General features: G+C 37.3%; 3 protein-coding genes and 1 long non-coding RNA gene across 4 annotated transcripts; 3 read left to right on the top strand and 1 right to left on the bottom strand.

Moving 5' to 3' along the window:
* The first annotated feature begins 312 nt into the window (after window positions 1-312).
* Window positions 313-2414, top strand: LOC106303080. The gene is made up of 3 exons (XM_013739442.1): window positions 313-1338; window positions 1431-1845; window positions 1933-2414. The coding sequence occupies exons 1-3, from the start codon at window positions 313-315 to the stop codon at window positions 2412-2414; spliced, it is 1923 nt and encodes a 640-aa protein (XP_013594896.1).
* A 472-nt stretch (window positions 2415-2886) lies between these two features.
* Window positions 2887-3699, top strand: LOC106304906 (mitochondrial import inner membrane translocase subunit TIM22-3-like). The gene is made up of 2 exons (XM_013741297.1): window positions 2887-3138; window positions 3577-3699. The coding sequence occupies exons 1-2, from the start codon at window positions 2940-2942 to the stop codon at window positions 3657-3659; spliced, it is 282 nt and encodes a 93-aa protein (XP_013596751.1). The 5' UTR covers window positions 2887-2939; the 3' UTR covers window positions 3660-3699.
* A 2506-nt stretch (window positions 3700-6205) lies between these two features.
* LOC106305568 lies at window positions 6206-7836 on the bottom strand. Its single transcript, XR_001263011.1, has 3 exons — window positions 7757-7836; window positions 7608-7670; window positions 6206-6359 (listed from the first exon to the last, which is right to left on the bottom strand). It is a non-coding gene; the product is annotated as an uncharacterized LOC106305568 (long non-coding RNA).
* Window positions 7837-8846: 1010 nt separating this feature from the next.
* Window positions 8847-12359, top strand: LOC106307018 (myb-like protein Q). Its single transcript, XM_013743846.1, has 11 exons — window positions 8847-9439; window positions 9514-9560; window positions 9667-9723; window positions 9810-9882; window positions 9972-10027; window positions 10122-10301; window positions 10413-10615; window positions 10722-10849; window positions 10956-11098; window positions 11186-11435; window positions 11504-12359. Exons 1-11 carry the CDS (start codon window positions 9365-9367, stop codon window positions 11609-11611), a joined length of 1320 nt encoding a protein of 439 aa, XP_013599300.1. The 5' UTR covers window positions 8847-9364; the 3' UTR covers window positions 11612-12359.
* Window positions 12360-13306: the final 947 nt, after the last annotated feature.

Here is a 13306-nt window from a genome sequence, read left to right as displayed (position 1 = left end):
TTTCTCCATGAAACTATAACAAACCACTTATATCTCCTTGAAATAAAAGTTCGAAAGCCATAGCCCCATAAAATTAAATCACTCGGTTTAAACCTATAAACTTCAACCGTTTTGGTTAATTAAACCAGTATAGACCAATTAACAACCCGATTAAAGATCCGATTATAGAAATCAAACCAGAAATTATAAACCTAAGCCGACAAACTCATAAACCCTTTCATCCCCCCCCCCTTTCACTTATACCCAATTTCAACTGAAAATTGAAATTAAAAACCCTAGAACTACAGATCAAGGAGATAAAACACAAGAGAGATGGCTTCAGTTGATGATGTCGATGGAGGAGAAACCTTTGATGAAGAAGCAGAAGAGAGAGATGAATGTGAAATCGAGCACCTGCTCAACGAGTTCGTCGACGAGCCTTCCATTCGCCATGATCAGATTCCTGAGAGTGATGACGAGGAAGAGAAAGGCTGCAAGAAGAAACCACCAGAGGTAACTCACATCAAACGCGGTGATGGAAGCTTGTACAAAAAACATACATTCGTAAACGGGGTTGGTTTCAAAGATTGTGTTCTAAACTACGCTCTTAAGACAGGTCACAATATCCAACAGTACATGTATGATAAGGATAAAATTGGCTTTAAGTGTGTGGGTTCTAATGAGGGAGGAAGCTGTGAATGGAAAATATATGCTTCAGTTCTGTCTAGTGATAATGTGTGGAAAGTGAGAGTGTTTGTTGAGAATCATTCGTGTGTGCCTAATGGAGAGTGTTCGATGCTGAAGGTTCCTCAAATAGCTAGATTGTTTGTTGATAAAATCAGAGAAGAGCCGGATTATTACATGCCAATGAAGATTGAACAACTGGTTCTTGAGAAATGGGGGATCACAGTGTCAAGGGCTCAGTGTCAAGCTGCTAGAACTAAGGCGCTGAAGTGGATTGAGTTTGAGTATGATCATCAGTTCGCTCGTCTTCGAGATTATGCAGCTGAGATACTTGAATCAAACAAAGACTCTACTGTGGTGATTGAGACTTTGAAAAATACATATGGAAAAGATGAGTTCAACAGGTTCTACATTTGTTTCGACAACATAAGAAGGACATGGAAGGAGACATGTAGACCTTTGCTTGGAGTTGATGGATGCTTCGTTAAACACAAGATCAAAGGACAAGTGTTGGTGGCATTAGGAAGAGACGCAGATAATGCCATATATCCAGTGGCATGGGGTGTAGTTCAAGTTGAGAATACAGATAATTGGTTATGGTTTGTGAGAATGATAAGGGAAGACTTAGGACTTGATGATGGCGATGGGTTTGTTATCGTGTCTGATCGCCAAAAGGTTAGTGTCTTTATGATTTTTTTTTTTAAATGAGCTAATTGAATAAGTTGAAATGAATTTAACCTGGTTATTTTTTTGGCTTTTTGGTACAGGGTTTGATAGCTGCAGTTAAGGAGGAATTGCCTAAGGTAGAGCATAGGAAGTGTGTGAGACACATCTATGAGAATCTGAAGAAAAAACATGGAAGTAAAAGCGACATGAAGTCTTATTTATGGAGCTTAGCATGGAGTTACAACGAAGCAGAATATAAGGAAAGGCTGGATAGGATTTTGAATTACGATGTTGGTGTATATGATGATGTAATGAAGACAAATCCGAAGTCTTGGTGTAGAGCATACCACAGGTTGGGGCCGTATTGTGAAGATGTGGAAAACAATTCCACGGAGTCTTTCAATAACACCATTGGAAAGGCAAGGGAACTGCCATTTGTCCCTATGTTCGAGACAATAAGAAGACTTGCCATGGCTCGGATTGCAAAACGATCGGCAATCTCTCATGCTCACAAAGGTATAAAATGATTTGATTATTTTTTTTTGGTTTTCAAGGATTTCACTCTCTGATGTCTCTCATTCTCTAATGTGATTATTTTTTTAGGGATTTGTACACCATATGCGACTGAGTTTCTTAAAGTAGAGAAGAAGAAAGCTACTGAATGCACAATTACAAGAAGCACCAACGGAATGTATGAAGCAAAGTTGGGTGGATGTACTCACCGTGTCAGCTCGGATAGATGGACTTGCACGTGTATGAAGTTTGAGATTTGTGGTATTCCCTGTGAGCATGCCTATGGAGTCATTCTCCATAAGAAGCTTAAGGCTGAGGACTTCGTATGTAAGTGGTTCAGAACGTCTATGTGGAGAAGAAACTATACTGATTGCCTTATTCCAGTGAGAGGTGCTCGATTTTGGCCTCAAACGAGTGCTCCGGACGTTCATATTCCACCTGATCCAGACCAACCGGGGAGGAAGAAGCTGCCTAAAGCTGAGAAGAAAAGAAAGAAACCGGCTAATGAGTCTCCAACCAAGAAGCAACCAAAACATAAAAAGAGAATAATGCACTGCGAAGTCGATAAATGAGTTTTAGGGTTCTTGTTCGTCGGGAAATCGATTTTTGATTTTAAAGAGGGCGGGTCAACGGGTCGGGTCAATCTGGGTTTATGTTTAGTTTCGAACCGTTTTGGTTAGTTAAACCATATTTTTTCGGTTTGGTTTTGTGATTATACCGAAAAATGGCTTAACCAATATCGAATTGAGTTTCATGGGGAAATATGTTTCAAACTTTCTTCTCGGGGACACCTACGATGAGGTCATAGTTTGGGAGACATATGGAAGGATACGATACTTCTCATGGGGAAATAGCACGTTTTCCCAATGTATTATGCTCAAAGATAAGAACCGGACTGAAAGGAAAAGTTAAGGGTCCGAATTCTGAAATATTAAAATATAGGGGCTTTTACATAGATATAAGGATTCCTTAGCTTTATTTAAGGCCCAACAAAGGCCCACTAATACTGTTTGGCAACAGGCTGAAAAATATACCAGAATAAAACTTTGAAGATTAGGTAGAAAGCGAAAGTATCTGTAGCTTCGGATGCTTCAGCTATGGCGGCCGAGAATCCTTCAAACGGTGTAGACGTCGACACGAGTCTCGCTTCCCATTCAAACGATAACCCCAAAGCCAATGTTTTGACCAATCATGACTCTTCCATGGCGTTGACAATCCCTTCCACCGCCGTTTGTCTCGGCCGTTTCGCCGGAGATGCAGCAGGCGGCGCCGTCATGGGGTCTATATTCGGCTATGGTGAATATCTCTCTTCGTTCTTCATACTATGTTTTTGTGTGTATGCTCGTTGTGAATGATTCGGTTCTTGATAGAGTATAAATATTGGTCTGTGTAGACTTCTCTAGCATAGCGTTTCTATACAAGAACGTTACTCAATTTTATTATTCTTAGTTTAGGTTTCTGCGTATGCTTCATTAGTTGGCTCTAGCGACTTAGGAACAACAAGATTACTTTAGTTAGGGACAATAACAATGCTGTCTAATTTTTAAGGAACAACAGTGGTTTGTGGAGATGTCAATGGTGTAGCTTTTTTACACGAAAAAGCATTCTTCAAGTTTTGTTAGCTTTGTGTGTTGACTTTGTTAACGACTTGATTTAGTGACTAGAGAATCAGTTTATCTGATTGTTTTGTCTGGTGTAACCATTATAAGCTCACTGACATAAGTTTTGGATTAGGTTCTGGATTGTTTAAGAAGAAAGGATTTAAGGGATCATTTGCGGATGCCGGTCAGTCTGCAAAGGTGTGTGTAAAATTTTAAATCTTTAAAATTTGTTGAGTACGAGCTGTTGTTATATATACCTGTGTGCATGTTTTTCGGTTTGGTTTTGTGATTATACCGAAAAATGGCTTAACTAATATCGAATTGAGTTTCATGGGGAAATACGTTTCGAACTTTCTTCTCGGGGACACCTACGATAAGGTCATAGTTTGGGAGACATATGGAAGGATACGATACTTCTCGTGGGGAAATAGCACGTTTTCCCGTTATTTACTTATAAAGTGAATAAGAAGAGTGATTTGTCTGACTGCTTCGGTGGTTAAATCTGCTACTATTCCAAATTCCCAAACATCACGCGCTCAAATCTCACCTGTACCTCAACATCCTGGTCAAAGTTTGAACTAACGAATCGTCCAACTGATAGTTTTAACTTTTACGTTTTAACCAAAAATATAAACATTTTCTTTATCACATTCCCACGTGATTAACCACTGTAAAATACTTACAAAATATGAAAATAGAAGTCCAAATAAAAATACTTCTATTCATTCTCTTGGAGTGTTTTAAGTATTGAGTGATATATAAGTCCAAATAGTTTGTAAGTAAAAAAAAAAGTCCAAATAGTTACCAAATAAGGTTTAAGTTTGGATACATCGAACTGCATCTTCTTTATAAGTTAAAGCTAAATTCTTCTTCAAATATTAATTTAAGTTTAAAACGAATTTCGTTAAATGTTGAATTTTTTAAACCAAAAGCATTGGTTGCTCGTTGAGTCATGTAAATTTAGTATAGTATTTAAACAAAATAACAACAACATTGCCAGTCTGCTTCCTTGCAATAACTGTTCTGTAATATCTCAGTTGAAGTGATATATTTGTGTTATATTTTACAAAATTGGAAATAAAACTCGAACCAAATCGCTATGGAGATAAAATTATATTTAAAGCAGTATGCCAGTATCTACTTATCGAAAGATAAGAAAACACAATCAAGATGAACAATAGGTGTGAAAAATGAAAACCCTATTCTAGATACGACTATATATTGTCTGAAGATCACATGTCGAACCATGTGCACTTTTAAATGCAAACAGTTTGAAACATTATTCTGTGATTTTAAAAAGTTATATCATACACTCAACAAAAAAAAATAACTCTTGGCAATATGCCGTAATAAAACCAGCACGTTCGGTTGTGTGCAACTTAAGGCAAATTTTTGAATGTACTAAACTTTATTGTATTATATATTCATAAGGTAACACATCCATAAATACAGTATTTTATTAAGTTCATACTTTAGAGCATGTGCATTGCTAGCAACCTTTAATTGTTATTTAAGTGGGGCATCATTAATTTTTAACTATTATAATTATGACAGGCAACTTTGTTAAGAAACACTTAATGATAGGAGTTTATTGGTAGTTGCTTAATTAAGGTTCCTAGCAATAAAAAAATATTAAATTTCTTTGTAAACATAAAATTGTTAAAAAAGATTAAAATTATTTATTAAATAAAACAAAGTCAAATATAACATTTTAAACATATATTTTAACATAAAAACCTTAAAACAAAGATTACTAAAATAAACGATAATAATTTGAAAGAGACATCGAAGCTCAATTGTTGTCTTGATCGCGTCCAAATTTATGCCATATATGCTCAACCAAATCACCTTTCAGTTGTTGATGCGCTTGTCTATCACGAATTCTTGTTCGAACACCCATCTGATTGGCGATATTTGTAGGGATATCTGTAGAATATGTGAGATCGACATATGAAGAAACACTTCCTTCTCCTTGTTGAAAATCCGAAACATCGTATTGAGTGTAGTCATCTCGTTCGTTTTCTACTATCATATTATGGAGTATGATACATGCTCTCATAATCTTCCCAATCTTGACTTTATCCCAAGAAAGTGCCGGATTTTTAACAATGGCAAATCGAGCTTGCAAGACGCCGAAAGCACGTTCGACATCTTTTCGGGCAGCTTCTTGTCGTTGAGCAAATAAAACAGCTTTCGGTCCTTGTGGAACTGGAATAGATTGGATAAAAGTTGCCCATCTCGGATAAATACCATCGGTGAGATAGTAAGCCAAATGATACTCTCTTCCGTTGACCAAGAAATTCACTTGCGGAGCTTGACCATTTATTATGTCATCAAAAACAGGTGAGCGATCAAGAACATTGATATCATTTAAAGTACCTGCCTCTCGATTTCTTTCGATAAACACTCTTCTTTTCCTTGTTTTTTCTTGCTCACCATAAAGATTGCACAAATTCTCAAATGTTTCATCGAAAGTTTGATCAAAACATTCATCGAAAGTTTGATCAAATGACTCATCCAAGTTGTGATTAGAAGAAGAACCCATGAAAGGTTTGTTTTAGTGATGAGAGAATGAGAGAAGTATGACTGGAAGAATTGTTTCTGGATTATGATTGGAAGAATTAGTGATGAGCGAATGATAGAGGAAGAAAGTTAGATGTTTGTGACTTATTCTCTCTGAATTATATAACAACAACAACACTCTCTCGAGTACAAACCCGTGACTCGTGACACAACAACAACAACACTCGTGACCTCTGTCATTTACAAAAAGACAACACTCTCTAACTCTCGTGACCCGACAAGAACAACACTCTCTCACTCACATTCTCTCATTCTCTCCAGTACAAACCCGTGAACTATGCTTTCCTCTGTCCAAAGATATAAGATAAACCCGTGACCTCGTTGCCTCGCAGCCTGCAAGATGATGAAGAAGAAAATTGTAGGAACATTAAACAAGCAAACCAACATTTCATTTTATAGAACATTAAACAAGCAAACCAACTCGGAGCACAAGCAAACAAACATGAAACATAACTAGATACTTCAACTTGAAACAGAACCAGATACATGAAACATAACAAGAGACTTAACATGAAACATAACCAGATACAGAACAATACTTAATTTGAGAACAACTCAGTTATGAGCTTCTTCTTGAGTTCTTCTTCATAGTCAGCAAGGGGTTGCGTAATTTGAGAACAACTCAGTTATGAGCTCCCTTCCTTTTTAGCCGTAAAGAGATCGCACCACTTCTGGTCGTTGCGTAGTTCCTTCCATGCGTGTTCTAGATTGAATTTTTTCTTGTGGTTGTTGTAGAAAATTTGATGAGCAGGTTTGACAACGTCATTCTCATTCTGGCCGCTAGCTTTCTCTCTTGTAGCAGCTTCATACGCACCACAGAATTTGGACACGATGTCATTGATCCGGTGCCAGCGATGCTTGCAATGGGCTCCTTCTCTTTCTTCGCAGGCAGCAACTAGAGGACTTGCCGCAAAATATGCAGCAACTCTGTTCCAAAAAGTTCCAGATTTTTGCTCGTTGCCAACCACAGGATCTTTGCTCGTGTTTAAACATGAGCTGATCAGGACAATATCATCAGTTGGTGTCCATTTACGCCGTTCTCTACGCTCTGCCCCCGTGACTCCATCAAAGTTTGAATCTTGGGTTCCTATACTGCCTAGAAAGGGAACTTGAGAGGAAGATAGTTCAACACTTTCTTCAAAGTTTCGAAAGGAAACAGTTTGTTGACTGTTAAGTAAGTCAACAAACTTTGAAGTTTCAGAAGATGGATAATAATCCATATTAGAAGGAGGATCAAGATAGAGAGAAATGAAAGAAGAAAAGTTATGAAGTGAGAAGAGAAGTGTATTGAAGATAGAGGAGAAGACAGTTTCCTTAATAGCTTCAAGAATCCTATCAAAGCATTGATCACAACCACACACCAAGTTGTCCGAAAAGACATATATCTAACTCAATCAACACACCACGCCATTTACTTCTATCTAACAATAACCAAACCTATTAATTACCTAACACAACCACACAACCTTTATCTAACAAGAGAAAGAGGTATTTATTACTTAACCTAACATTAACCGATGATTGAATTCATTTCAAACAATGCTTTATCACACGTAAACAGAATAAAGACATAGGCTTTACCTGTATGAACAATCGTACGCTCTTTGTCTCATGAACCTGTGTGATGCCTCTTCATCAAACCATCTAAACACAAAAAATTTCCAAAACATATCAAAACAAATTCGAGTAAAAATATGGATGAACAAGGAGCTTAATTTACAGGAACATACCTCATTACACACATACACAATCTAACTCGGACAGTGTCTTCATCAATCCACCTAAGAGAAAACAGAGAGAAACAAATAAAAAAAAACAGAGGATATGTATTTTAAATTGACGATGAAGAAGGAACAAATCAACCTGGATCATGCCTCATGCCTCTTGATCGATCCACCTAAAGACAAAAAAAATTCAGAGGAATTAATTTCAAAGATTCACGATGAAGAATCTGATACATGCAAACTTGAAAGATTGAAACATAAACATATATAACCGCAGATTTACCTTTCGATTCGCCTCAACCGCAGCAATCGTGTTCTTCATCGTCTCAGAGAGCCACCGATAGAGAGAGAGTTCACCGGACGCTCTTCGAGGAGAACCACCGATAGAAAGATAGAAAGGTCTATGTTTTCCTTCTTCGCCGAGACTCACCGATAGAGCTGTCACCATTTCCTTGACGCGAGCCACCGAGAGGGAGAGAATCACCTTTGAAATCGCATTTTGTCGGAGGAGAATTTTGTCGGAGGAGAGAACAGAAAAAAAAAAAAGAAGGAAAAATGAAACGAACCTGAGTTTACCCCGTCACCGCTCCTCTCGCCAATTGGAACGTGACACGTGCCTGGTAAGGGACGCCTCTTCGCGGTCGTAATTAAACAACGCCTCTTACTTTAATCCGATTTAATCTTTATTTTTAAAGCCCAATTATGCTAACCAACCTACTTAAGGGACTCGAATAAACGTGCTCTTACGAACGTAACTAGGATCGGTTATAGGCCAAGCCTAACAAAATATTCGCTTTGGATTTCTAAAAATTTTGAAAAAATTATATATACATAAACCTTCAAATTTGTAAAAAAAGAATTTTAGGCCTTCAAAATTATTGAAATATTTATTAAATCGTCTGAGATCCCAAAATTTCATGGATGTAATATGTAAAGAAAAATGAAATAAATGGAGAAAAACAAAAGAAGCGTTAATGGGGAGACACATGGATTTCAGGGTTATTTTCAAACTTGCCTTCATACCCGCGCACTAAACCCCAACCTTTTTAATTTATTTTCTTAAAATTCAAGAAATCGTTTAAAACAAAAAGAGGAGACATGTGAAGGAGAGAGAGAGGGGATGAGATCATTTTTTTCATTTCTTATTTACAGTTCCAACGAACAGTGAGAGAGGTTTCTAATTCTAAAACAAACCAGTGTTCATGAATTGTCTGAATGATACCGAAAAAAAAATTAAAAAACATTTCAATTTGGGAAAAAAATCAAAACTTTTTGTTTGTTTTATTTCTTTCTATAAAACCCCTCTTTTCCAATTTAGTCGAAATTCACTCTCTTTGTGAACGTACGAATCCAGACGACTCTGTGGAGTTTAGTTTATAAAGCAACCGAGTGATGAAAATGGGGCTACTTTTCACGGAGTGATATTTTAATCTAAAGTTTGGGTTTTTATTATCAAAGTTGGAGGGGTCGTCTCGTCTCGGATGGGGGTCTCTGTGGGATAGAGATAGTTTTGGGGGTTTTTAATAAAGGGACAACAAGGAGCGTCGACGAAATAATATTATTACATTAGAACAAAAGACGAGAGAGAGCGTCAGAGAGCGAGTAACACAATCTATGGAAGAGACAAGGAAGAAGAAGAAGGATGACTCCAAAAAGAAGGAGCGTCATATTGTCACTTGGTCTCAACAGGTCTCTATTTATTTTATATGGTTGATTGCTCTGTATGATCGAACAGAGTTTCTGAGATGTGTTTTTGTTCGCAGGAGGATGACATACTTCGAAAGCAAATCACTTTACATGGCACTGACAAGTTCGTGTCTTTATTCTTCTTCAATCTCTCTGGTGGTTTATTGGATTGATTCTGATGAAAAGATGTGTGTGTGTGTGTGTGTTTTTGTTGGGTTGATTGATTTCAGTTGGGCGATCATTGCTTCCAACTTCTCTGATAAGAGCACAAGGCAGTGTAGACGCAGGTTTGGATGATTGTTTTTTTTTTTCTTGAGTTTCTTTTTTTTTTTTGGTTTTTGTTTAATCGGGTCATGGATTTTGGGTTTTGAAGATGGTATACATACTTAAACTCTGATTTCAAGACAGGAGGTTGGTCCCCCGAAGAAGATACTCTTTTGTGTGAGGTATTACATCCTTTTTTTTTTTGTTATTACATAGAGTTTATAGAGTTTGTATCTCATCTTTTGTGTGTCTGTGTTTTGGTATTATATAGGCACAAAGAGTGTTTGGGAACAGATGGACTGAGATTGCAAAAGTGGTCTCAGGCAGGTATATATCTATATTGCATAACCAAAAGAGAGCTTTTATGGTGAATGAAGTTTATGAAAATGGTTAAATGTGTTCTTTCTTGTTTTGTGTGTAGAACGGATAATGCAGTGAAGAACAGGTTCACAACACTGTGCAAGAAGAGAGCCAAGTATGAAGAAGCCATGGCTAAAGACAATACTCTTGCTTCTTGTAACAAAAGAATGTTGCTTCCAGATTGTGGTATCAGTACACCACCGAAAGCCGAAAGCGTTTCCCCTCTTGCTAAAAAGATCAGGTGACAACAACCTTTGTTTTTTCTTTGGATTCTCTTTTGGTGTCCCATTGATCCAAAGAAGTGAGTTTGAAATGTTTATTGACACACTTTGGTTGTGTTACATTCTTTCAGGAGAAGTGACATTCCAGGTCCCACCGTGTTCGGTGGCTATGGAGATAGATCACACATAAAGGTTAATTCAGGTGTGAATCAGCATTCCTCCTATGGAGATAGATCGCATATAAAGGTTGTGAATCAGCAGATAAGACCTCCTTTTTGGGTAATAGCCCACAATGAGGAGAAGATTCAAAAAGACAGTGCCAAAGAGAGCGAAGGTGAACAACTCTTTACAAATTTCTTCTTCTTGTTGCTTATCCTAGAAACTGACGTGAGAATGGAACATAGTGAGTTCTTATTCTGTTAAGTTGTTTTGGTAAATAGGTGAGGATAAAGAGATGTTTCTTAAGAAGGATGATCCAAAGGTAACATCATTGATGCAACAAGCTGAGCTTCTCAGTTCATTGGCTCAGAAAGTTAACACAGAACAAAGCATGGAGAATGCCTGGAAGGTAAACTGTTCTGCGGTTTTACAATACACCGTTGCAAGATTCTTTTTGTTAGCTTTCTAGTAACAGAGAAGTGTTGTTGTTGTTGTTGTTGTTCCTAATGGTGCAGGTCCTGCAGGATTTCTTTAATAAAAGCAAAGAGAATGATATATTCAGATACGGACTACCTGATATCGATTTCCAACTTGAGGAATTTAAGGATCTTGTTGAGGACTTGAGGAGTAGTAACGAAGATAGTCAAGCCTCTTGGAGGTTCTGATCTCACACTTCTTATTAGTATGAATAATTATTGTGGTGTTATACAGAAACGGTTTCTGACATTTTAATGACCCTTTATAGGCAACCGGATCTCCATGACTCACCTGCAAGCTCTGACTATAGCTCAGGATCAACTACAATGCCACACTCTTCTGGTGATCAAACCCAACAACCCATGTTACTACCAGATAATGAGCAAGTGGATTTACTGTCAACTTGTCATGAGATTGTGCCCATGTCGGTTGAGGAAGAGTTTAACTCGCCTGTTCAAGTCACTCCATTGTTCAGATCTCTAGCAGCAGGCATCCCAAGCCCACAGTTCTCTGAAAGTGTAAGCTTTGCACCTAAATATTGGTAATAGCTTTATAAATAGAAACCTGATGAATCTATCTCATACAGGAGAGGAACTTTGTGCTAAAAACACTTGGTGTTGAGTCACCATGTCCAAGTGCTACTAATCTTTCACAACCGCCTCCTTGCAAAAGAGTCCTTCTTGATAGCTTGTAAACCCCAAACCAAAAGACCGCGGTTATGTCTCCATGGAGCCGACATAACTTGCATTTCTTCCCTCTCTTTTTGCTTAGATTTTCTTCATAGGTTTGCAGCCATATCGGCCTGAAAAGTTTTTGTGAAGCGGGCGTGCCATGATCTGCATTATTTCCCCCCTCAGTGTTGATAATCTAGAATCCAAGAATGTTAAAAGGTAACATTTCTAAGTCTAGACCTGAGTTTCTCTCTCAGATACTCAGGAGTGTTTCTTTTCATCATCATCTTCATCATACTCTCTAACCCGTTTCATAAAAGGGTTAGAGAGTATGTGTTTTCTTTTAATTCATGACGTGTGTGTGTAAGAAACATTCTTTTGTTTGTCCTCCCTCTCTTTTAGGGTCAAACCCGGATACATAATCCGGGTCTTTTCTTTTCAAATGAATTCTTGATTTGTTGTGTTGTTGATTCTCTTGTACAGAATCTATAAATATTGCATAAAAGCAGAGTTTTTGTTTTAGAGTGTAAAAAGATAAAACAACTTCGGAGAGGCATCTCACCTTCCTATATATAGTGGTGATTAGAAAACATGAAGAAGAAGAAAAGATAAGCCAAGACTTTCATAAAGGTTTTTGGGGAACCTTTCTTTATGTAGTAACTTCTCATAGGTGTGGGAAGAAACAGAAACATAAGGATATTTTTTAAAAAGAATATTCATGTGATTTGTAAAGAGATTATATGAATGGAAATGATTTGATTTTGGTGTGAATTATCGTATCTTTATAAGAACGTACCTATGTTTTCTTGTTCTTCTCCTTCCTCCGTGGTTATAACTGCAGAAACAAAAAAAAAATTCAAATGAAGAGGGTTCTTAGTTGGATCAGGATTGCTTCTCTATTAAATGGGTAGAGTTAAAGTAAGTGTTAGTTAGTGGAAAGACAAAACGTAATCATCACCTTTCTTACCTTTTTTGTTTTTAGTTTGAAATTTCCACCCGCTCTTTCTTTGTACTCCTAAACCGGTTTTCAGTTCATAAAATCAATTTTTTTCTAAAATTGAACCATAATACCGGTCGATCCGACCAAGAACCGCCTTTTTAGTGTGTCTGATGCTAAGTTGCTAACAAACTTCCTAGTCGTGGTTATGGTCGTGTTAGCTCGCTACCAGTTGTTACTTATATCGTCATAAATATGAAGTTTTGTCCATCTCACCGCATAGACCGTATTTTAGGATGTCCCATGCCGCTTCTGGGTGTTTCTTCTTATAGAAATCCAATGCTTCGAATCGGATCTCTTGTGGTAAGGTAAACATGTAGAGCATGTTGTATATTGTGCCCCATGTATAAGTTCATTCTCAGCTGGCGCAGCCTAGGAGCATAGATTCAGCGCAACTATATATAGATTCAATAGAATCTTTAGGACCTGCCTGCATCACCACTTCACCAGGATGGTATTCTGCCTAAATAGTAGACACAAGTAATAAATAAGATAATACTAAAGATTCGAGTCATGACACAAAGAACTTATACTTATTAGATCTAATAAGTACATTAGACCTAATAGAATTATTTTGCTGTATCCAGACTAATACCAATCCAATCAATTTCATGAATAAAATGTGACCAATTAACCAACCAACAAAACTACTTGTTACAATTAACATCTTGTTGTTGCATCACCCATTTTTACTAAGAAACTAAAAGGAACCTCAGAAACG

The sequence above is a fragment of the Brassica oleracea genome, chromosome C7 (genome assembly GCF_000695525.1).
Source record: "Brassica oleracea var. oleracea cultivar TO1000 chromosome C7, BOL, whole genome shotgun sequence".
Lineage (NCBI taxonomy): Eukaryota > Viridiplantae > Streptophyta > Magnoliopsida > Brassicales > Brassicaceae > Brassica > Brassica oleracea.
This window is presented reverse-complemented; position numbering and strand designations above follow the sequence as displayed.

Bases quoted from the DNA above. Each gene is read 5' to 3' on its own strand.
- LOC106303080 (XM_013739442.1), top strand. From the start codon at position 313: ATGGCTTCAGTTGATGATGTCGATGGAGGAGAAACCTTTGATGAAGAA. The intron at 1,339-1,430 runs GTTAGTGTCTTT...TTTTTGGTACAG, and splicing joins TCGTGTCTGATCGCCAAAAG to GGTTTGATAGCTGCAGTTAA. The intron at 1,846-1,932 runs GTATAAAATGAT...TTATTTTTTTAG, and splicing joins AATCTCTCATGCTCACAAAG to GGATTTGTACACCATATGCG.
- LOC106304906 (XM_013741297.1), top strand. From the start codon at position 2,940: ATGGCGGCCGAGAATCCTTCAAACGGTGTAGACGTCGACACGAGTCTC. The intron at 3,139-3,576 runs GTGAATATCTCT...GTTTTGGATTAG, and splicing joins GGGGTCTATATTCGGCTATG to GTTCTGGATTGTTTAAGAAG.
- LOC106307018 (XM_013743846.1), top strand. From the start codon at position 9,365: ATGGAAGAGACAAGGAAGAAGAAGAAGGATGACTCCAAAAAGAAGGAG. The intron at 10,616-10,721 runs GTGAACAACTCT...TTTGGTAAATAG, and splicing joins CAGTGCCAAAGAGAGCGAAG to GTGAGGATAAAGAGATGTTT. The intron at 11,099-11,185 runs GTTCTGATCTCA...GACCCTTTATAG, and splicing joins GATAGTCAAGCCTCTTGGAG to GCAACCGGATCTCCATGACT.